The sequence below is a fragment of the Bufo gargarizans genome, chromosome 3 (assembly GCF_014858855.1).
Source record: "Bufo gargarizans isolate SCDJY-AF-19 chromosome 3, ASM1485885v1, whole genome shotgun sequence".
Classification (NCBI taxonomy): domain Eukaryota; kingdom Metazoa; phylum Chordata; class Amphibia; order Anura; family Bufonidae; genus Bufo; species Bufo gargarizans.
In genome coordinates this window covers 106852239-106874987 of record NC_058082.1, presented here as the reverse complement: position 1 = coordinate 106874987, position 22749 = coordinate 106852239, and the positions used below count along the sequence as shown (strand labels likewise).

Genomic DNA, 22749 nt, shown 5'->3' with positions numbered 1-22749 from the left:
GACTAGGTCGCGCGGTACCACAGCATTGAATTCCGACTATATGTAAGTGCCGAAAGAGGGCCACGCTTGAGTAAAAATTGTCCACGTATAAGTGGTACCCCTTGTGGAATAAGGGTGACACCAAGTCCCAGACAATCTTGCCACTGCTCCCCAGGTAGTCAGGACATCCGACCGGCTCCAGTTTTGAGTCTTTTCCCTCATAGACCCTAAAACGATATGTATAGCCTGTGGCCCTTTCACAGAGCTTATACAGTTTGACCCCATACCGGGCGCGCTTGCTGGGGATGTACTGTTTTATGCCAAGGCGCCCGGTAAAATGTACTAGGGACTCGTCTATGCAGATGTTTTGATTAGGGGTATACGCATCTGCAAATCTGGATGACAAATGGTCTATGAGGGGCCGAATTTTGTGGAGCCGGTCATAAGCAGGGTGGCCTCTTGGATGACAGGTGCTATTGTCTGCAAAATGCATAAAGCACATGATGACCTCAAAACGTGCCCTAGACATTGCAGCAGAGAACATGGGCATGTAATGTATTGGGTCTTTAGACCAATATGACCGCAATACATTTTTTTTTGTTAGACCCATGCTGAGGATAAGGCCCAAAAAAAATTTAAACTCTGAAACAGTGACTGGTTTCCACCGGAAAGGCTGGGCATAGTAGCTTTCCGGATTGGCGGTAATAAACTGTGTGGCGTAGCGGTTGGTTTCAGCCACAACTAGGTCATAGAGATCCGCGGTGAAGAACAGCTCAAAAAACTGAAGGGCCGATCCTAAATGAGCCGTCTCCACGCGAACTCCAGACTGGGCGGTGAAAGGGGGCAATACGGGTGCGGCGGAATCAGGGGATTGCCAATTAGGATTTGCCAGCACCTCTGGGAGACTAAGGGTTCTACGGGCCTGTGAACGCGGTGGCTGCGACGGGGGAGTTATTGCACGTGCCACCGTACCAGCTGGAACTGCCCTTCTGGTGCTCGCCACTTCACCAGGGACTACGGCAGTGCTGGTAGAAGGTCCAGGCTGTGCTGCGCTGCTGGTGTATGCCGCACCATAAACAAGATCAGCGCTAGCACCACTCTGCTGCAAATGAGGATCATCATGCAGGGTAGGCAGAACTCTTACATGGGATCGGGTACGTCTGGCCGTAGCAGGGACCTCTACCTCGTCATCCTCACTAGCCGTTAGAGTGCCACTGCTGTCTACAGGTTCATATTCTGAACCACTGGATTCAGCGGATAAGGCGTCCCCATCGCTTTCATCCATCACGGTCAGAATCCTGTAGGCCTCTTCAGCGGAATACCCCTTGTTTGACATTTTGGGTTCACTAAATTTAGGGGGTATTCCTCTGAGACTACCCAGGAAAAAGAGCAAACCTGCTTAGTAAAAAGGAGTGCTTGCGAAGTAAAGCTGCGATCGCTAATAAAGATCCAAAAAGCTCAAAAGTGATCTTTTATAGCGGCGCAGCGATTTTACGGTTTTTGCAGTGATCAGAAAAAAAAAATTCTGTCACTGCGGTGGGGCGGACTGAACGCAAGTGTGCGCACAAGATCAGGCCTGATCGGGCGAACACTGCGTTTTTTGTAGAACCTAAGGTGACCCTAATGTACTTATATAGATCTGATTGCGATCAGTATTGATCACTTACAGATACTATATAGTACTAGTGCTGATTAGCGACAGCGATGACGCTAATCAGCGACTAATCGGTGACTGCGGTGCGGTGCGGAGGGCGCTAACTACCTAACAAGTAGCTAACTACCTGGCGGTGATAAGGGACCCTAACAGGGGGGTGATCAATGACAGGGGGGTGGATAAGGGGGTGATCAGGGTGTCTAATATGGGTGATCAGGAGCTAAATAAGGGGTTAAATAAATGACAGGGAAATATCTAATGTGTAGTGTGGTGTTTGGTGCTACTTACTGAGCTGCCTGTATCCTCTGGTGGTCGATCCAAGCAAAAGGGACCACCAGAGGACCAGGCAGGAGTTATATCAGACGCTATTTTCAAAATAGCGTCTGACATAACCATTTCATTGGCCGATTCAAAAATCCACAGCCTGCCAGCCAATGATCGCGGCCGGCAGGCTGCAGATGAACTTGTGAACTGCGGAATCCTGTGAACGCACGCTCCTGTGAGCGCGCGTTCACAGGAAATCTCGGCTCACGCGAGATGACGCCAATCGGCGTTAGTGTGACCTGGCAGCGCCGCAGCATTGACGCCTTTCGGCGTTAGTGTGACGGGAGAAGGTTAAATACTATTTGTCCCGCAAAAAAAAAAAGCCCTCATAAAACTCTGAACGGAAAAGTAAATAATGAAGAGGGGAAAAAATGTCCTCAGTATAAACCGATGCAGTGGGTGACTTTGCACTTACTGAACGTTGCCCTGAATTGGAGCTCAGGTGCCTTCCAAAAGCGTGCAGTGTACTCAAAGTATAATGGCCTCATGTGGTTGTGGCTGTAGCAGAAAGGAGTTGCAGCCAGCACCTTGTGACCCATTAGGTATTAAAGGGAACCTGTCACCTGGATTTTGTGTATAGAGCTGAGGACATGGGTTGCTAAATGGCCGCTAGCACATCCGCAATATCCAGTCCCCATAGCTCTGTGTGCTTTTATTGTGTTAAAAAAAAAAAAATATTATATATATATATTGTAAATGAGGCTACTAACGTTTCCAGAGCCCAGCACCGCCCCGCATCCTCTGAATCTCCTCCTTGCTCAGGATGTCACAAAGCTAGAGCGCCGTAATCTCGCGATGCTTGAGCTAGCGCATGCGCAGTGTCAGTATAGTGTTCCTTCCCTGTGCTGGCATCAACCTCGGGGAACGAACTGCGCATGCGCTAGCTCGGAGGAGACAGGACTGGGTATTGCGGATGTGCTAGCGGCCATCTAGCAACCCATGTCCTCAGCTCTATACCCAAAACCCAGGTGACAGGACAGGTTCCCTTTAAGGGTTGTTTTAGAGGGGGGGGGGTTTTCCTACAAAAGTGAGTTCAGTGATATAGTAGTCAGAAAAGTTCCTTTACCCTCATATATAGATGATATTCTCCTGCTATTTTTTTCCATAGATGCCTCTAAGCTCAGCGCTACTAGAGTTTGATGAAATTCAGAAAGAACAGAAAACGGTCAACAATCTAACTGATAAAAAGGAATGGTGGGAAGGACGCACCACTCTGGACAGCCGCATGAAGGTACCCAAATATCCCTTTCCAGCCTTGTTTCTATATATTGTATGACTCTGTGTTTTTGAGAGATGAAAAACCGCTTGTGGTATGTAGTTAATAAATTGCCTTCATTGTAATAAAAATCGTGCAGTCGAAACCACTTCATCCTTTCCACTAAACCCTTTCTGAAGAGGGAGCTGGCCCTGCTGTGGAGTGTCTTGCTGTGAAACAGGTCTTAGGCTAGCCTGGTGGAGCATAGTTTAGGATCAAATGTTCATATGTAGTGGTGCTGTGCACAATCCACAGGAAATAGGGCCACGGCACTCACCCAATGGGCTTTAGATCGTCTTTATTCTAAGGGAATGGTCACAGGATACCGATAAAAACGTCCTCTATGGCCATTTCCTATGAAGTCATGATTTGGTGGCCTTATTATCTGTGGATTGCACTTCTTAAAGAGGTTATGAATCCACACACTATATAGTTTAAACTACCCCCCTTTATTAAAAAAAAAATAACTGAAGTATTACTAAAATGGGAGGATTTACCACTATCATTAGTTGGACGATGTCAACTATTAAAAATAACATTTCTCGCCCATATTCATTGGGGGACACAGAGACCATGGGTATAGTTATGTCCTCTAGGAGGCGCTGACACTAGTAAAAGCTGTTAGCTCCTCCCCTGGCAGCTATACCCCCTCCAGCCTGGAGAAAGAGCTTGTTTTTTTCTAGTGTCAATAGGAGGCAAGACCTCCCTGCAGACTAGCTCCTGAAGATTTTTTAGTTTTATTTTTTTCCTTCTTTTTCAGATGGGAAAACAGTGGACGCCTCGCCTCCCTGTTCTCCCGGGGTAGAATTGCGCCAGTGCCGGTCATCCGCACTGCTGCCTCCCCCACAGAAGACAAGGTGGACCAGGGCAGCCTCGCTCCCCTGCATCCCGCCAGCCAAAGGGTCACCCATCCAAGCCACCCTTTTCCAGTGTCCTGCCACTACGGTGCCAGTAGCCGAAGGGGTGACCCTGCTGGACCATAGGAGGGGTGAAAATGGCGGCAGAGAAGAGAGGTGAGTACACGAGGACTAGGTGAGTATGTTTGACCCTCTGGGTTGGTCTCCCCCCTCCCTCGTGGTGGCAATAGTCTGCGAACAGACAGGGCTTCAGCAGAGCACAGCACCTGCAGCCATTCCAGCACCCCTGAAGTATTCCCCTGTGGCACAGGCCGTTTGGTTGATGATTGAGTGGAGGACAATAGGGGGTTAATGGTGTGCTGTATGCATTCTGGCACGAATTAGGACCTGCCGTATTTCTGTATTAACATGCAGGGAGCGGAGCGCGGCTCCCACTCCCCTACAAGGTGGCATCTACCCTTCGGGAGCTGACGCAGGGTTAACCCTCCTGGCCCTCCCTCACTCTTGGTGGTGATAATATTCAACAATCAGGGGCATACTTATGCCCTGAAACCATTTCCAGGACCACCCTTCTGCCTGAGGCAATCACCAGCTCCCCTCAAGCCATCAGCACCCCTCTTGTCATTCCCTTTACTCCTCTTGTGGTCCAAGAAGGGACATCAGCACATGGGGAAGGGGGGGGTGTTAATACGCCATCCGGAGCGCACATGCAGGGAGGAGAGCGCAGGAGGCTTCTGCTCGCCTCCACCCTCCGGAGTCGGATTGATAAGGGCCGGCGCCGTCCTCTATTGTGGCACCTAACTCATTGCCACACCCTTCGGGAGCGGACGCAGGTCGCGCTGCTCCGGAGGGGGTTAACTGCGCACATTCGGCCGGCACCGCTTCGGTGCTCCGGCCGCGATATTCTTTGCCCACACTGGCGTTCGCCCGGCCCAACCGGCGGACACACATGGTGCAACCCCTGTCCGTTGCTGGGCAGGCGCATTTAACTGCTGCGCTCTCACTCAGGTCCCTCTGCGCTCCGCCGTCCCTAATGCATAGTCCCGACCTCCCCCGCTGGGCAGACCAGGAACATGCACCGGCGGACACACAATAAAATAAAAATATAAAAATAAAATGTGCATTCATACGGGCCCCCCTCAGCCTCATCACCGCAAGACCACCCTGTCTGTGGGTACCAGGCTGGGCCCGTGTTCTATAGCGGACAAAGGAGGACATCTCATAGTTCCCAATCCCCCTCCTGGGTCGTTGGTTGATATTCCTCCACCTGCGCAGATCCAGGGAGGACAGCTGAAGTATTCCCAATCCACCCTCTGGGTTGTGTGGTTGATGGTCTCCAGTGCAGGACCTCTGGATTCCCAATCCTTCCTCCGGGGCCGTTTGGTTGATAATTCGCCACCAGTGCGATCCGGTGCAGAACCTCTAAAAATTCCCATTCCACACTTCAGGTCTGGTTGATAAAATCCGCCTGCGCCATCCAGCGCAGACCCTCTGGAAGTTCCCATTCCATCCTCCAGGGTCGTCTGGTTGATAATCCTCCACCTGCACGATCCAATGGTGGACCTCTGGATCTTCCCAATCACCCTCCCGGGTCGTTTGGTTGATAAGCACCGCCTGCGCACTACACTGGTGGCTCTCCGGACATCCCAATCTCCCTCCGGGTCGTTTGGTTGGTTAAGCACGGGCTGTGCAATCCGGTGAGTGTACCTTTTAGAAGTTCCAATTCCACCCCCAGGTAGTCAGTTTGGTTGATAGCTCCCACCGGGGAGCCTGCGACTGCCATGGACAAGATTCTGAGAGTTAAGACTGCACACAATGGGCCAGAGCAGGATATTTTCCTCCTCTGTCACCTCCACACCCCCCCACCCTTCCTGCCTAGGGTCCCGCTCGGTCGCACCCTCCTCTCCCTGGAGAGGTTCGGTCCGAAGGGGCAATCAGTGGTTCGGTCTCTGCCGTGATTCCGGTGCGATCTTCCGAGGTAGACAGCATTACTTGTTGTATGCATTACCCCCTTCCTTGGGCAGAGTATTGCACTACTACTGGATGCAGTACTCCCTTGGATATTACCTCCCTCCATTGGGGTCTAACCGCACTGGAACAGTTTCAGTGCTGGCAGTAAGCGTTCCCCTTTAGATAGGCGGCGGAACTGCATTCCCACTGGGGTCAGTACTTACTGTATGCATTAGCCTCTTCCATAGGTGGCGCTATGGCATTATCCTTGGTTCAGTCATGTTTACTGTATGTCTTACCCCCTTACGTAGGTTGGCTATTGATACGGGACTCTCCATATGCCTTGCCCTTTCCGAAAGAGGCGTACTCTCTCTCTACTTGGATTCGTTTCCTGCTGGATGCATTACTGCATTGCCACCCTTCATGGTGGCGTTCTTGCACTACCACTGTGCAGTGCTTGCCGCAAGCGTTACCCCCTTTCATTGGTGGGATAATTGCAACATTGCCCTTCCACAAGCGATTTACTACCGTGGGGAATGAGTACACATCTTTGATGTTGCACTTCAACTACGCCACGGCTATAGATGCCTTAGCTTCTTCTACAAGTGGGGTGTAGCAGGTATCGTTACACGCTGGTGCCCTGTACTCTTCTTCTAATGGTATTTCGGTGTCGCCAGTGGATACTGTGGCTGTTTCCACGTTGTGTCCTTTGCCTTTGGTGCCGGTTTGGGGCAGAAATATGACAACCTCTCTCTTCAGGGGGTTGCCCAGCATCACTCATGTGTCCTAGCGTCCCTATATCCATGGTCCTCCACTGTTCCAATATGTTATCCACCATTCCTGATGTGGGAAGTGGTTGTGCTGGCTCTCTGGTTTGGCTTTGCAGTGTGTTCTCCGCTGTGCGGTTTTTACGCTGGTACTAGCGTTCGCAGTCGCTGCAGTGGGGCATCCCCTCGGGTAAGGGATCCACACGGACGCTGGCTTGGCGGTTGTTCCTGTTCGACGCCTTCCCAGGTGGAGTGTTTAAGGTTAGCTCTCCTTCCCTGAGGCAGTATGGTACCATGGCTTCTATCGGATTCCTCTAGTCTGCCCCCTCAGTTTGTGCTGGCGGGGCACGCTGCGGCTCCTACGGTACGGGGGCCCTGGAGTAGCCATAACATACCCTGGCTCCTTCGTCAGGTGACGGATTCTTCTAACGCGAATTCGGTGGCGTACGCTGCATGGCCTCCTCATTAGGCGGAGTATGGGGCGCTTCTGTGTAGCGCCTGTCTCAGATGGGGAATGGGCTTCGCCCTGCCCCCTTTTCCTTCCGTTTTTTCCTTCTCGGGCTCAGGGTTAACGGTCTCTCCGCAAACCTTGGTAGCTCCTACGTTACTACTTCCCCTCATCTACGTTGATGTAGGGTATTGGTTCTGTGTTTTTCTTTCTTCCAGTCTCGTTCCGGACCGACTGTTGGGCTCTGACGTTTTTCCATATTCTCCTACTACAGGTGAATCCTACCCGTTGGACCTGGGTGTCCTACATGTATCTACAACTACCTCTCAAGACTTGACTACTGCCTGCCATGGTAGTCATGCCTTTTCACTGCACTTTCCGTGGCGAGACTCGCCTCGCCAGGCGGAGCGAGGGTGCTGTCGCGACTCGCCACCGTTGCTGGAGTTTCGTTCCTGGAACAGAACACCCCTTCGATTCTTCCTCCTCGAGGCAGGAGTTTTTCTCTTCTTGGTCTGGTCGAAATTTCCGTCGAGCAGCGTTGCTACACCGTCAATACACGGTCGCTGACGGAACTCCTCACCGCCGGTGATTCTCATATCGTCTCTACTTCTACCTATCCAATGTATTGATTCCTTGGCTTGCGGTTGGACACGCCTCATTCAGGCGTTTTTTTCTTGGTAGTTTTTCAGCCGGGTTCTCAGTCTCCCCACAAGCCTCTTCGGCTCGAGGGACTTCGGTGGACCAATTACTGTTTCTGGAATTCCCCCCCCCCCCCCCCTTGAACCCTTGCGGGAGATGTCTCTCCGACTCCAGTCCTGGAATGTAGTTTTTTCTTGTGGCTATCACATCCATCAGACGGGTGTCCGGGTTCGGGCGCTCTCTTGCAGAGAACCTTACTGGTTCTTCACAGGGATAAGCGATCCTCCCGCCCGTTTAGGCTGAGTTCACACGGGCGAGATTTCCGCGCAGGTGCAATGTGGGAAGTGAACGCATTGCACCCGCACTGATTCTGGACCCATTCATTTCTATGGGGATGTGCACATGAGCTGTGATTTTCACGCATCACTTATGCGCTGTGTGGAAATCGCAGCATGCTCTATATTGTGCGTTTATCACGCAAAGCAGGCCCCATAGAAGTGAATGGGGCTGAGTGAAAAATCGCAAGCATCCGCAAGCAAGTGCGGATGCGGTGCGATTTTCACGCATGGTTGCTAGGTGACAGTCTATTCACTGTATTATTTTCCCTTATAACATGGTTATAAGGGAAAATAATAGCATTCTGGATACAGAATGCTTAGTAGGGGATCAATTGATGGTTAAAAAAAATTATAATTAACTCACCTTCTCCTCTTGATCGCGTAGTTGCCGGTCTCTTCTTTACTTTAATGATGAGCTGCCGGCTAAAGGACCTGTGGTGACGTCAGACCACATGCTCCAATCATATGGTCCATCACAGTGGTGATGGACCATGTGATTGGAGCATGTGATCTGACGTCACCACGGGTCCTTTAGCCGGCAGCTCATCATTAAAGAAGTAAAGTTGCCTGCAGGGGCGCTTGCTCCATGTGTCTGTGGTTTTCCCTCTCTGTGGACTGCTCTCGGACGTCCCATGGTCTCTGTGCCCCTCAATGAATATGGGCAAGAAAACTAGATTTTTGTATAACTTACCAGTAAAATCTCTTTCTCGCTCTTCATTGGGGGACACAGCAGCAACCCAGTATTATTGTTCAGCCACAGTTGTGGCTGTTGCTAGTTGGAACCTGGTTTGGTTCTCTGCATTGTTGCTGTTCCACGTTTTTTCGTTGGTTTTTCTTGCTTCTCACAAACTGAAGCTCTCTCCAGGCTGGAGGGGGTATAGCTGCCAGGGGAGGAGCTAACAGCTTTATCTAGTGTCAGCGCCTCCTAGAGGAAATAGCTATACCCATGGTCTCTGTGTCCCCCAATAAAGAGCAAGAAAGAGATTTTACTGGTAAGTTATACAAAAATCTTGTTTTCCAAAATTAATATAGCCACTTCGAACCATCCCTATGTTATTAAAACATACAGATATAACAAACATAAACAAAATATTCACAACATTGCTATGGCAGAGCAAAAAAAACTAAAATTGCACTACTAAAACTGTTACCAAAAGAACAAGGAACAATTAACCTCCCGAATATTCCCAACTACAATATTGCCTGTTTGAGTCAACACATTCTAGACGGGCTACAGGACTCTCAGCATTATTCCAATACTCCTTAAGGCCTCATGCACACGACTGTGCAGTTTTTTTGCGGTCCGCAAACCGCGGATCCGCAAAAAAACGGAATCCGCCCGTGTGCCTTCCGCCATTTACGGAACGGGCGGCCCATTGTAGACATGCGTATTCTTGTCTGCAAAACGGACAAGAATAGGACATGCTATATTTTTTTTGCGAGGCCTCGGAACAGGAGCAACGGATGTGGACAGCACACGGAGTGCTGTCCGCATCTTTTGCAGCCTCATTGAAGTGAATGGATCCGCATCCTAGCTGCAAAAACTCTTGATTCGGACGCAAAAACTCGGATGCGGACCATAACTACGGTTGTGTGCTCCCGATGATCTCAAAAGTATCTTACACACAAAATACACCTACTGGCCGACCATAGCAAAGAGATCAATAGTCCTAAGAGAGACACTGGTAACATGGAAAAAAAATCTGAAAAATTCACAAACTACCTTATCTCTTATGTAAACACATGCCACTATGGAGCCATATAGAATTTACTCCTGGAAAAAACAGCCCATTATTTAAAGTATAGAAAAAAAAAAGAATTCACACAGCGGGTCAACTAATGCATGAATCTGATAAAAGATAGCTTACAAAAAAATAATATATAGAAGCACACTGGAAAATAAATCCACCACTAGACCCGAAATCCTATAGATTTCATTACAAAGAACAAGACCGGAAAAATCAAACGTCACAAATAATCCATGCAGTACTGATGGTAGCTAAAAGATGTATCATGAACTCCTGGATCTACCAGACAACCCCCACAACTACAGAAGTGATATCCCAAATGAAATACATGATGTGTTTGGAGAGAATAGATGCATTAAATAACAAAGAAAAAAAATAAACATTTCTTTAAAAAATTAAAAACACACCTGCAAACTCACGAAATAGAAAATCTGACTCCATTCAAACACACAGAATGGTATAAAGTAGAAAAATATAAAAACACCCTAGAGAAACTAAATATTTAAAACATTTTTAAAAGGTGCGTATAAGTTACACCTGTCTTAATATTAATATATATTTTTTTATGACTTATTGTTATACTTTTTATATGTACTATAACTGAAAATTACAATAAAAAGATTATTTAAAAAAAAAAAAACTAAAAACTGTTAGGCCTCTTTCACACGGGCGTCCCAGATGTGCTTCGGGTGCTTCACGTGTGCATTGCGGGGAAAACCGCGCGGGTAGGCACGCAATTGCAGTCAGTTTTGTCTGCGATTGCGTTCCGATGTTCAGATTTTTCCACGCGAGTTCAATGCGTTTTGCACGCACGTGATAAAAAACTGAATGTGGTACCGAGACCCGAACTCGGACTTCTTCACTGAAGTTTGGGTTTGGGATCGGTGTTCTGTAGATTTTATTATTTTCCCTTAACATGGTTATAAAGGAAAATAATAGCATTCGTAATACAGAATGCTTAGTAAAATGTGCCTTGAGGGGTTAAAAAAATAAAGTAACTCTCCTCATCCTCCTTGTTGAGTTAATTTTTATTTTATTTTTTTAACCCCTCATGCCACATTTTAGTAAGCATTCTGTATTAAGAATGCTATTATTTTCCCTTATAACCATGTCAGAAGGGAAAATAGTTATTAGACTTTAATGGGGTCGCTCATCCCCTAGAAACCATGCGTGAAAATCTCACCGCATCCACACTTGCTTGCGGATACTTGCGATTTTCACGCAGACACATTCACTTTTATGTGGCCTGCGTTGCGTGAAAAACGCAGAATATAGAACATGCTGCGATTTTCATGCAACACACAAATGATGCCTGAAAATCACCGCTCATCTGAGCAGCCCTATTGAAGTGAATGTGTATCTGGATTCAGTGCGGGTGCAATGCGTTCACCTCACGCATTGCGCCCGCGCGGAATTCTCACCCGTGTGAAAGGGGCCTTATGGTGAATGTCCTGCATACGCTGAGCTGTGTGTGCTGTGATTTACATACGTCTGTGGGTATGTAGGAATACCTCACGTTCTTTGCTCTGCTTCTTTCCCATGTAGGCATTAATACAGTCATTAGAGGAGCAGGTGCTGGGATGTTGGCGGAGTCTACTGTCTCCACCATGTTCACTGTCCGTATTAGAAGAAGAAGCTAAAGGACTCTCTACGGCCCTCTCACTCTGTGGCTGGAGGAGAAAAGAAACTGCACTTCTGAAGGTGACTCCTGGAAATACGTCCGTCCATATCCTATCTACCAATGTCTAGATAGGATATTAGACAGTCGCAGCATGCCTGTTTGTTTTTTCCTGCACACTCTGAACACAAAATAGCTACTGTATGTGTATAATTGGTGGGTTGGTAGTTCGGGAGGTAACATTGCCTTAAAGGGGTTATCCAGGATTTTACGGTTGGCCTATCCTCAGGATTGGCAGGGGTCTGACACCCTAAACCCCTGCTCATCAGCTGACCGAACTGCACAGCTCCATCTATTGTATAGTGGAAGGAGCTGATTATTGCAGCGCTGCTCCCATTCATTTCATTGGGAACAATGTTGCAGAAACCAGCTCCATCTACTACACAGTGGATGGGCCTATGCAGTTTTGGAACTTTTACAGAAGACCTGATCAGTTGGAGTACGGGTGTCACACTGCCGCTGGTTAGATATTAAAGGGGTTGATTCACTTCAGTAAATGGCATTTATCAGGTAGATAAAGTTAATATAAGGCACTTACTAATGTATTTGTATTGTCCATATTGCCTCCATTGCTGGCTGGATTCATTTTTCCATCACATTATACACTGCTCATTCCCAGGGGTTATGGTCACTGTTGCAGCACAGGTTTGAGGTGTCTGAGACAGGATCTCCTGTGCCTATGTGCGGTCCCACAGTCCTGACCACCATAGAGGCCGGCACAGCCACTGCTGTTGGATTGCAAGGAGGTTATAACCATGGAAACGAGCAGTGTATAATGTGATGGAAAAATGAATCCAGCCAGAAAGGGAGGCAACATGGTCAATTACAGTACATTAGTAAGTGTTTTGTATTAGCTTTGTCTACATGATAAATGCCATTTGCTGAAGTAAGACAACCCCTTTAATGGCCTATTGTGAGCACAGAATATCAATAGGAAACTCATGGAATACCCTTTTAAGAGTATACTTTGTGGGATTAAACATACTTTTTAAAGACTCATTAAGCCTATCTGGTGAAGGAAGAGGGTGTAAAACAATTGCAGGTCCTACTGATCCACTGCTGTGGCTCCCACTCACGGGATTGCGTCAGCCTGCCACCGGCCATGTGTCATTCCTGTGGAGTGGCCATGGGAATGACATGTCATCACTTGCAGTGCAGTGTGGACTAAAGCCATAGTGTGGGGTTGATGGGACCTTCAGAACATGAGTGACTTGTTTTTCCAGTGTAGAAAATGCTCTGAGTAACAGTTGCACAAATCTCTGATATTTTGTTGCAATGTATCAGGCTCTTTAGGTCTCAGAACATTGCTTAGATTTAATACAACTGCTTCCACTTTTCGTCTGGGTGCGGGACTGGTTAAATGAGTGTTCTCATTCACGGACTGCAATCAAATACAGTTTCACTTGAATGCATTGGGGGACACAGCACAATGAGTATATGCCCAGCTAACACTAGAAGTAAAAAGTAGTGGCTCCCCCTATCTGGGCTATACCCACTGCACATGCAGGAGCAAACCCATTTTTTTCTAGTGTCTATAGGAGGCAGACACGACCTGCTTTTTTTCTGCAGGTCTTGCTGCTATTTTGTTTTATTTTTCTCTTTATGCAGGTTTTTCTCCTGCTGCAAGGGGTGCTCCATCGTGGGTTGCCACTTTAGTTGCACCCTCTGCGGCCGCGTACTTCGGTACCGCTGGTCACCCAGTCCCCATTACTGCCACCGCAGTGGATTGCCAGCATTCCCATGGGTCGTGTGGAGTCTGCTGATGTGGTGACCCTGCCGCGCCTGAGGGCATCAGAGGGTAAGTACAGCTCTGGAACGTGGCGTGCCCCCTCCCCAGGACCATTGACCCTTCATCTTGGCCAGGGCGTCTGCTCAGGAAGCATGTCCTGGACATTGGGGGGACCTTGGGCCTGCAATATTGCCTCCAGGTCGGTCCCCCCTTCTCTCTCTCCGCTTGCTCGACTTCCAGGAGTCGTGGCGTGCAACCGTGGACAATGCATGGGTCCTGGAGATCATTTTCTCCGGTTACAGAATAGTGTTTTCCACTCTTCCTGCGAGTCGGTTTTTCATGTCACGTCCCCCCAAGTCTCCCGTAAAGGCGGCAGATTTTTTCCGGGCCATTCATTCCCTTCAATCCCTCGGAGTGATCGTTCCTGTCCCCGAGTCGGAACGCTTTCAAGGATTTTATTCAAATCTTTTTACGGTTCCCAAAAAGGGCGGCTCCCTCCGCCCGATCCTGGATCTGAAGGCGCTCAACCGCCTTGTTTGGACCCGGCACTTCCCCATGGAGTCGCTCAGGTCGGTAATTGCCTCCCTGGAGGAGGGGTGGCAGTGATTCCCTACCTGGACGACCTGTTGGTGAAGGCTCAGTCTCTGGAGGACAACCTGGCCAGCCTCCGTATCACCCTGTCTGTCCTGTCTCAGTTTTGGTGGTTGGTCAACTATCCCTTGTCCTCCCTGGTTCCCTGCCAGAGAATGGATTTCCTGGGCATGACCATAGACACTCGCCTCTGTCGAGTGTTCCTTCCCCAGAACAAGGTGGTGGCTCTCCAAGGTCCAGTGGTTCGCCTTCGCAAGCCGTCCCCTCTACCTCTTCGGACGTGCATGTGGGTCTTGGGCCGGATGGTTGCCTCCTTCGAGGAAATCCCATTTGTGCAATTCCATTCCAGGCCTCTTCAGCTGGCGATCCTATCCAGCTGGGACAAGTCCCAGCCGGGCCTCGACCGTCTGGTTCGTCTTCCCCCATCTTGGCCGCAAGGAGTTGTGCTGGTGGCTTCTACCTTGTACCCTATCTCTGGGCAAGTCCTTTCTTCCCCCTCGGCAGGTGATCTCCACGGACGCCAGCCTGATAAGTTGGGGAGCTGTCTTCGGGTCCCTCTCTGCTCAGGGCCTGTGGTCAGCAGTGGAATCCTCCCTGCACATCAATATTCTGGAGCTCAGGGCGATCATTCTGGTTCTCTCTCATTGGACACACCATCTCTCCGGTCTTCCAGTCCGAATCCAGACTGACAACTCCACTGCGGTGGCATACCTGAATTATCAGGGGGGCACCAGAAGCGTGAGAGTCATGGAAGAGGCATCTCGCATACTTCGGTGGGCGGAGTCCTTCATTCCGGTCCTCTCTGTAGTCCACATTCCCAGGGTCGACAATTGGGAGGCGGACTCTGTCGCCAAAACCCCGACCCAGAAGAGTGGTATCTTCACCCAGAGGTGTTTCTTCGTCTGTGTCAGTGTTGGGGCATGCTGGACATAGACCTTTTCGCCTCCGGTCTCAACCACAAGGTCCCACGTTACTTTGCGAGGTCTCGGGACCCTCAGGCGCTGGCCTCAGATGCTCTGGTCCTTCATTGGTCCCAGTTCAGTCTTGTGTACCTCTTTCCTCCCATTCCACTCCTTACCAGGGTTCTCTAACGCCTCAAGTCTGCCTGGGTTCCAGAAATTCTGGTGGCCAAGGACTGGCCTCGCCATGCATGGTACGTGGATATTTTGTTCCTACTCGCAGACGCACCGTGGCGCCTCCCTCTACGTTCCGACCTCCTTTCCCAAGGTCTGCTACTCCACCCGAATTTACATCAGCTGCGTTTAACGGCGTGGCTGTTGAGGTCACGGTTCTGAGGTTCTGCTGTCTCTCTGAGTCTGTTATCCAGACTATGCTCCACGCACGCAAGCCCCAGTCTTCTACAATTTATCATCGTACCTGGAAGACTTATTTTTCCTGGTGTGAGGCTGCTCAGTTTCACCCTCTCTACCTGTCTATACCCAGGGTCTTATCTTTCCTTCAGGCGGGCTTTGACAAGGGCCTTCGGCTGGCCTCTCTCAAGGGTCAGATTTCGGCCCTATCTGTTCTTTTCCAGAAACCCCTCGCTTCTCGCCGCCAAGTGAGAACTTTTCTGCAGGGGGTCGCTCCGCCTTTTCGTCCTCCTGTGGGACTTGAACATTGTCCTGGACGCTCTTCAGGCCTCTACTTTTGAGCCTTTACAGGATATTTCTCTTTCCTTTTGTCTCGTTTAAGGTCTCCTTTCTTGTGGAGATTACTTCTAGGTCTCCTTTTTTGTGGCGATAACTTCTATTCACAGACTACTGAACTTGCTGTGCGCTCTTGCAGATCCCCTTTCTTGGTGTTTCATCAGGATAAGGTTATTCTGTGTCCAGTCCCTTCCTTCCTCCCTAAGGTGGTGTCCTCATTCCACATTAATGAGGAGATTGTTCTTCTGTCCTTCTGTCCTAACCCCCTCTCATCCTAGGGAGCGTTCTCTTCACCGTTTGGATGTTGTTAGGGCCCTTCACCTTTATCTTCGGTTGACTGAGCCCTTCTGCCGGTTGGACTCCCTCTTTGTGATCCCTGAGGGTCCTCGCAAGGGCCTGCAAGCTTCCAAGGCCACCATATCCCGTTGGATTAGGTCGGCAGTTTAGAAGGCCTATGTTGCCATGGGTCGTGTTCCTCCCTTTCGATTGACCGCTCACTCCACTAGGGCGGTCGGGGCTTCTTGGGCGGTTAGACATCAGGCCTCAGCTTCCCAGGTCTGCAAGGCCGCCACCTTGGCCTCTGTCCATACGTTTTCCAAATTTTATCACATCCACTCCTTGGCCTCTGCTGATGCCAGTTTGGGTCGCAGGGTTCTGCAAGCAGCCGTGAGTTGCGTTGCATGGCTGTTTTCTGCCCTCCCTCGTGGACTGCTTTAGGACGTCCCATGGTGCTTTGTCCCCCAATGCATTCAAGAGAGAGCTGGATTTTTGTACTCACCGTAAAATTCTTTACTCGTAGGATGCATTGGGGGACACAGATCTCACCCTTTGTGGCTGTTTTTTTTTTTTTTCTGTTGGTCCGCTCTGGTTTAGGACTTGTTGGCTAACAGTTTTTTCTTGTGCTCCTACTGCTTTTCTACCTACTGGTTTGCTCCTGCATCTGCACTGGGTATAGCCCAGATAGGAGGAGCCAACACTTTTTACTTCTAGTGGCAGCTGGGCATATACCCATTGTGCTGTGTCCCCCAATGCATCCTAAGAGAAAAGGATGATTTTATGGTGAGTACAAAAATCCAGCTATCTTGATGGTGATGAAGAATTGACAAAGTATATAAAAAAAATTGTATGAATTTTTTATTTGTACAGAGAAGGATATGTACACGCACCGCATTGCATGTGGGATCTGCCTACATTTGTCCGCATCCACATTGTATAATGTCCTCATTATACACTGTGGATTTTTACACGTCACAGAAAAAAGCTTAATTGCCTCTTTTTGAAACTAAAACCCATAGTAGGTGGCCATAACCATCATAGACAGTCCCACAGCGGTTGTTTTAATCTGCAGCAGAAATCCAGGGGTTAGTACAAAATATATTGGTGAATTATAGATGGTTGTGCTCATTCTCTGCAGGTCATTTTAGGAGCCTGCCACCATTTACGCCCACAGCACATCCGATCTTTGGTCCAAGGATTTTGTACCTCAAAGTTTGAACAGGCTGAGGAACTTTTTCAAAAAGCTGTGGATAGGCTGAAACTGAAAATGGAACATACTGAAGGGCATCTGGTTCTCATATTGGATAAGGTGAGCCACAATATTTTTATATTGATGCTATACTTTTTCCAGTAGAAAGATTACTAGGACAGGCTGTCTGAAAACTTTTCTAAGTGACAAGATAGCTCAAGCGTGAAGCTATCCAACGCCTTCAGGCCATAAGGTCTGGGCCACACTGTACGATTACTGCCTCTCTGGGGCAGCTTATCTGAATAAATGGATTTTCTTAGTCTCTGTTTTGAAGCCCGTAGACTTCTATTATGACGGAATGAATAACAGAATGCCTCTAAAGGCATTCCATCATAGAATTGCATTATGGTCCTTGGTAATGGAATCCATAACGCAATTCACCTTTTACCAGTAAATGAATTCGCTCATCTCTAATCGGTTGTTTTAGAAGGCAGTTGTGCTTGCAGTAGTGCCACAGCCTTCTCCTAGGCCAGTGACGACATATTCTTCTGTCACAAGGCCTAGGTCCAGCTCAACCTCATTCAAGCAAATGGGGCTGAAGCGCAATAGCAAGCACAGCTGCTATACAATGTACGGCGCTGTGCTTGGTGAGCTTCTCAAACAGCTGATTGGCAGGGGACCCGGGTGTCGGATCCCCACTAATCAGATACTGATAACCTATCTGGATAGATCATCTCGGAAAACCCTTTTAACTGCTTGCCTGTCTGTAGATTTTAAACATTTGCATCTAACTCTGCATGAACGTTCCTGAAAGTCCTTGCAGAGTTAGCAGGTGCATGCTAATCATGGATGTGGCTGTCATCTCCCTGCTCTCTTTATTTTACCATCCCTGCCATCAACTTTACGTGTACACAGTGTTCAGAGAGAGAGAGAGACGGACAGCACATCCAGTAGAAAAATACAAAAAGTTTATTCAGCCACAGTGAGGCTGAATAAACTTTTTGTATTTTTCTACTGGATCATCTACATACTTTGGGTAAGCAGTGATAACCCTGGACATAGCACTCGTCCTATCTCTTTTGTACTGGTGCTGCCACACTTTTTTCCTTTTTATATTATATATATCTCAGCAATGCCACTTCCTGCTCTGGTCCTAGCGATCATGTGATTACTGGGGGCCGGGTATCTGACCCCGGTTGCTGAATTATTAGATGATATTATTAGATATATTAAATAACCACCTCAAAAAAAAAATCTGGACTATATGGAGAGAGAACATTTTGGAACTAAGTGTAAATACTGAAATATTTGAAATAATGATCTGAAGTTACAGCAAAATACACTTTCCGATGACTAGAGAATAAGCTGCCATGTGGTGTACGTGAGTAATATTACCATCAGGCCATTAAATGGCTTGTGTCCTGCATTTTTCACCAGTTCCCTCTGCAGGCTCCATCTCCAGTTACCTGTTCTCCTTGAGCTACTGGGTGGATACCAGCTGCTGGTTTGTCTCTCATACACTGCATAAGGAGATTGTCTTTCCCCCGCTCCCTAGACTTGGCAGCATGTAATCTGATCCTTCACAGAGTTGATGGTTTATTTTGGACTCACAAGACTGGTTTATCACGTAATTAGGAGTTAGTGTTCGTTTAGGAAAGAGAGGAGGAAAGGAGCTGCTAACTGGAGAAAGAGGCATTGCTTTCTGAGAAGATGTATTACAAACTTTCTTAAATCCGTCTGTACTACTGATTTGTGCAAAGTTGTATGGAAAGTTATTGACCATTTAACTGTAAACAATATTATTTGTGGAGCATCCTTCTGAATGTGAATGTCTACCAAGGCAAACATTTTGTTGCTTTTGGTTTCCTAATTTGCTCCTAATAGTCGGAGCTTTGATTTTCTTGTACAGAGCTCCAGATCCCTTGCCATCAGGAGACAGGAGGTCCTGAAGTACCCCATGAGAATGAAGTGGTTGTGCACGGTCTCATGAAGCGCTTCTTGAACTCCGTTCTCATTATCGCTTGGGGTAGGGAATAAGTGGTGGTAATCAAAAGAAAAACCCTTTAACCCCTTTTCAACATCTTCTGTACATGTCCTACTTCGCTTAGAAAGCATTAAGCGTAATACTTTATTACTATTGACCTCCTTCTAACCCTTTTGTATAACCCTTCTACAGCACCTTCAGAAGCTGCCTTGGGAAAGTATGCCATGTCTGCTCACCAGATCAGTGACTCGTCTTCCATCCCTGCATTTTCTGCTTAACTATGGACTTCTGAAAAAGGTACACTGCTGCTGTGACCCTTCTTGCTGGGATTGAATCCATTTTAAAGTATGGAAAACTGGCAGTGCATGCTGGTGTCCCACATTGGCAGCGAATTAAGAACACAATGTCTTCAGCCTTCCTTCATTTTATTGCAAGAACATATTTGTGGCTCCTATAAAATCAAAGCTGGCATTGTGCCTTTTGATTAGGGGCAGTGGGTTTTGGTTTGGCACCTTCAGCTTTAAACGGTCTTTGTTCTTCCTGCAGCACCAGCCTCAGAGTGTCCTTGTTCATGGGGTTGATCCGAAGAAAACCTTTTATGTCCTTAATCCTCACTCCAACCTACCTGGCACAGAGGAGCGTTTCAGAGATTGGTTCAAAAAGTAAGTTCACCACAAACTGCCACATAAACAAGCTGCTATTCCTAGACAAAAATCTGTATAACGTTCTTCAAAAGTCATATCTAGCACAAGCATCCCTTACTGCAAGCTCCTTTATTGGGTTGGTGTTTTAAAGGGACCCTGTCACCACATAAGGCAGTGAAGTCTGCAGGCAGCATGTTATAGAGCAGGAGGAGATGTGCAGATTGATTATATAGATTTGTGGGGAAAAATATTAAAACTTGTATTTTATACATTTATATCTATTTTTATTTTTTTAACTTGGAGGCAAATGGCATTTATCATATAAACAAAGTTAATACAAGGCACTTACTAATTAAAGCCAGCTCTGATGTTATGAAATTCGTTCACGCTTCGTTTGGTGGTAAAAGCAGAATTGCGTTATGGATTCCGTTCCCACGGACCATAACCTTTTAGAGGCATTCCATTATTCATTCCGTCATAATAGAAGTCTATGGCCTGCAAAACGGATCCGTCCCGTTTTTGTTATGCAGGAGAGGACTCCCCTACATAACGGAAACGGGACGGATCCGTTTTGCAGCCCGTAGACGTCTATTATGCAGAGGGTTTTTACAATTGGTATAATACATATGGGGGAAGCAAAAAAAAAAAAAACATAAACTATAAAGCTACATGCGGAAGGGGGTCCACATCTTCTGCCCTGGGAGGATTCTCATCCTGCAAATGGTTCTGTATTTTGTACTTTTATGAAAGCAATGTCAACCAAGATATTTTTTTTTTTTTTTTGCGCAATAGGCATACAGGGAGCAGCTTGGTGACGCACGGGATGGGGATGGCGCACAGGGGACAGAGTGGGGTCATAACAGAGGGCAGAGTCTTCTAGACCCCACTGTATTTTTTTCACAATAGGCATTTAGGTAGCAGAGTGGTGACACATGGGGACAGTGATGGCGCATAGAGGACAGGGTGGGGGCTTAAGAGAGGGCAGAGTCTTCTAGACCCCGCTGTATTTTTTGCACAATAGGCATATAGGTAGCAGAGTGGTGACACATGGGACAGTGATGGCGCATAGAGGACAGGGTGTGGGCATAAGAGAGGGCAGAATTTTCTAGAGCCCGTTGTATTTATTTTATTTTTTTCACACTATGGGTTTTATTGCTAGTATTAGAATATAAGAGCATTCTATTTTTATATGAATGATGGTTTGTCCTTTTTTAACCCTCTGAATTGTTTTGCAGTGAACCAGGATGGAAAGGAGTGATTAGATCTGCTCCAAAATCTGATGAGGTCCAGTCTGCCCTGACAAAACAGGACCTGTATATGTAAGTATATGAGGTTTTAGCATCGTCTGTATAAGTTATGATACCACTGGCTACTAACTGTATGACTACAACGTGTCCTCTACACAGTTACGTGGGGCATGGCGCAGGGCGCACACTTCCTGGATGCTCCGACTCTGCAGCGACTAGACTGTAATGCAGTAGTGCTGCTGTTTGGATGTAGCAGTGCTGCCTTGGCAGTTCGAGGAAACCTGGAAGGAGCTGGGATAGTCTTGAAATACTTAATGGCCGGGTGGTAAGTCTACTGTCTATCAGTTTCTGAATAAGTAAAGTCTCTGTGTAGTTGTTTGACCCCAGCACCACCAATGCTTCGAATCAAGGGGCTACTGCATTAGTTAAATAGGTATTCCAGGTCTTTGTTACTGATGGCCTATCATCAGGGGATAGGTCATCTATATCTGATTGGCGGGGCACCAACTCCCCATACCCCCTCTGAACAGCTGTTTCAGAATAGCTCCGTCACTACACGGCTCCATCCAGTGTGTAGTGGACGGCACTGGTTATTGCAGCACTTCTCCCATTGACTTAATTGGAAGCCACACTGCAGTAACCTGCTCCATACACTACACAGTGGGGGGGATAGGGGAGTAGAATATTCCTAGGATAGGCTGTCAATCGCAAAAACCTGGAATACCCCTTTAAGCCATAGCCACTGTGTAAGGAACTACAATAAGGCCCCATTCACTTGGATAACTGGGGTCCCAGAGGTTAGATTCCCACTGCATAATGTTATGAAATTTGCTAGTGATAACAGAAGATGAGGGGCCTAATACCCCTTTATCAGGAGATTATTTCGAAACTGCAGGCTTCAGTAAAATGCTGCATAGAAATCCGGAAGAAAATAATTGGTCCCTTGGCCCCTACATCTTAAAAGGGAGCTGTTACCTCTCCTGACATGTCGGATTTAGAAAACTTTGAATTCTCCATATAATAACAATTCTGCAGCATCTTTTCCTATAACTCTGTTGTGCAATTCTTCTATTAATCTTTCTAGAATTGAATGAATTGCCAACAGTCTGCAAAAAAAGAATTTCTGGTAGAATTAATAGAATGGCACAACATAGATTTATATAAAAAAAAAAAGATGCCCTAAAATTTATTTTTGCAAGGGGAATGTAAGTTGTTACTAATTACAACAGACCAGTCATGAGAGGTGACAAGTTCTCGACGACCATTGCTTGAGAATGGGACATGGTTAAGGGTAGAGGCACAGACTCGGCTTACGCACTTCGAAGTGCAAACAGGGGTACTGGAAGCCCCTCGTCCAGAGACCTAACTACTATCTGGGATATCCGTAATAGAATTATATTTTCCCACATTTTTGGATTGCATTATTGGAAAGCAAGAAGGAAGAGTATAACCTAGTATGTCTCTTTAGCTTAAATGGGTTCTGCAGTTTGTTTTAACTGATGATCTATCCTCTGGATAGATCATCAGAATCTGACTGGCGGGGGTCCGACACCTGGGACCCCGCCGATCAGCTGTTTGAGAAGGCAGCGACGCTCCAGCCTTCTCACGGTTTACCGCCGGCCCAGTGACGTCAACTTGCCTGGGCGCGGCTAAGCTCTGTTTACCTGAATGAAGCTTAGCCGCGCCCAGGCCGTTGATTCTAGTCGTGACGTCACTGGGCCTGCGGTAAACAGTGAGAAGGCCGCAGCGGTGCCTTCTGAAACAGCAGATCGGCGGGTGTCGGACCCCCGCCGGTCAGATGCTGAT

The 22749-nt window shown here is 47.6% G+C and overlaps 1 protein-coding gene across 1 annotated transcript in view; it reads left to right on the top strand.

Moving 5' to 3' along the window:
* The window catches only part of ESPL1 (extra spindle pole bodies like 1, separase), a 102952-nt gene that overhangs the window by 79028 nt on the left and 1175 nt on the right, over positions 1–22749 (top strand). The window contains 8 exon segments of the mRNA XM_044288289.1: positions 3066–3188; positions 11505–11660; positions 17018–17188; positions 19245–19349; positions 19599–19714; positions 20932–21015; positions 21103–21121; positions 21123–21268. Coding sequence (XP_044144224.1) covers positions 3066–3188; positions 11505–11660; positions 17018–17188; positions 19245–19349; positions 19599–19714; positions 20932–21015; positions 21103–21121; positions 21123–21268 — 920 coding nt within the window.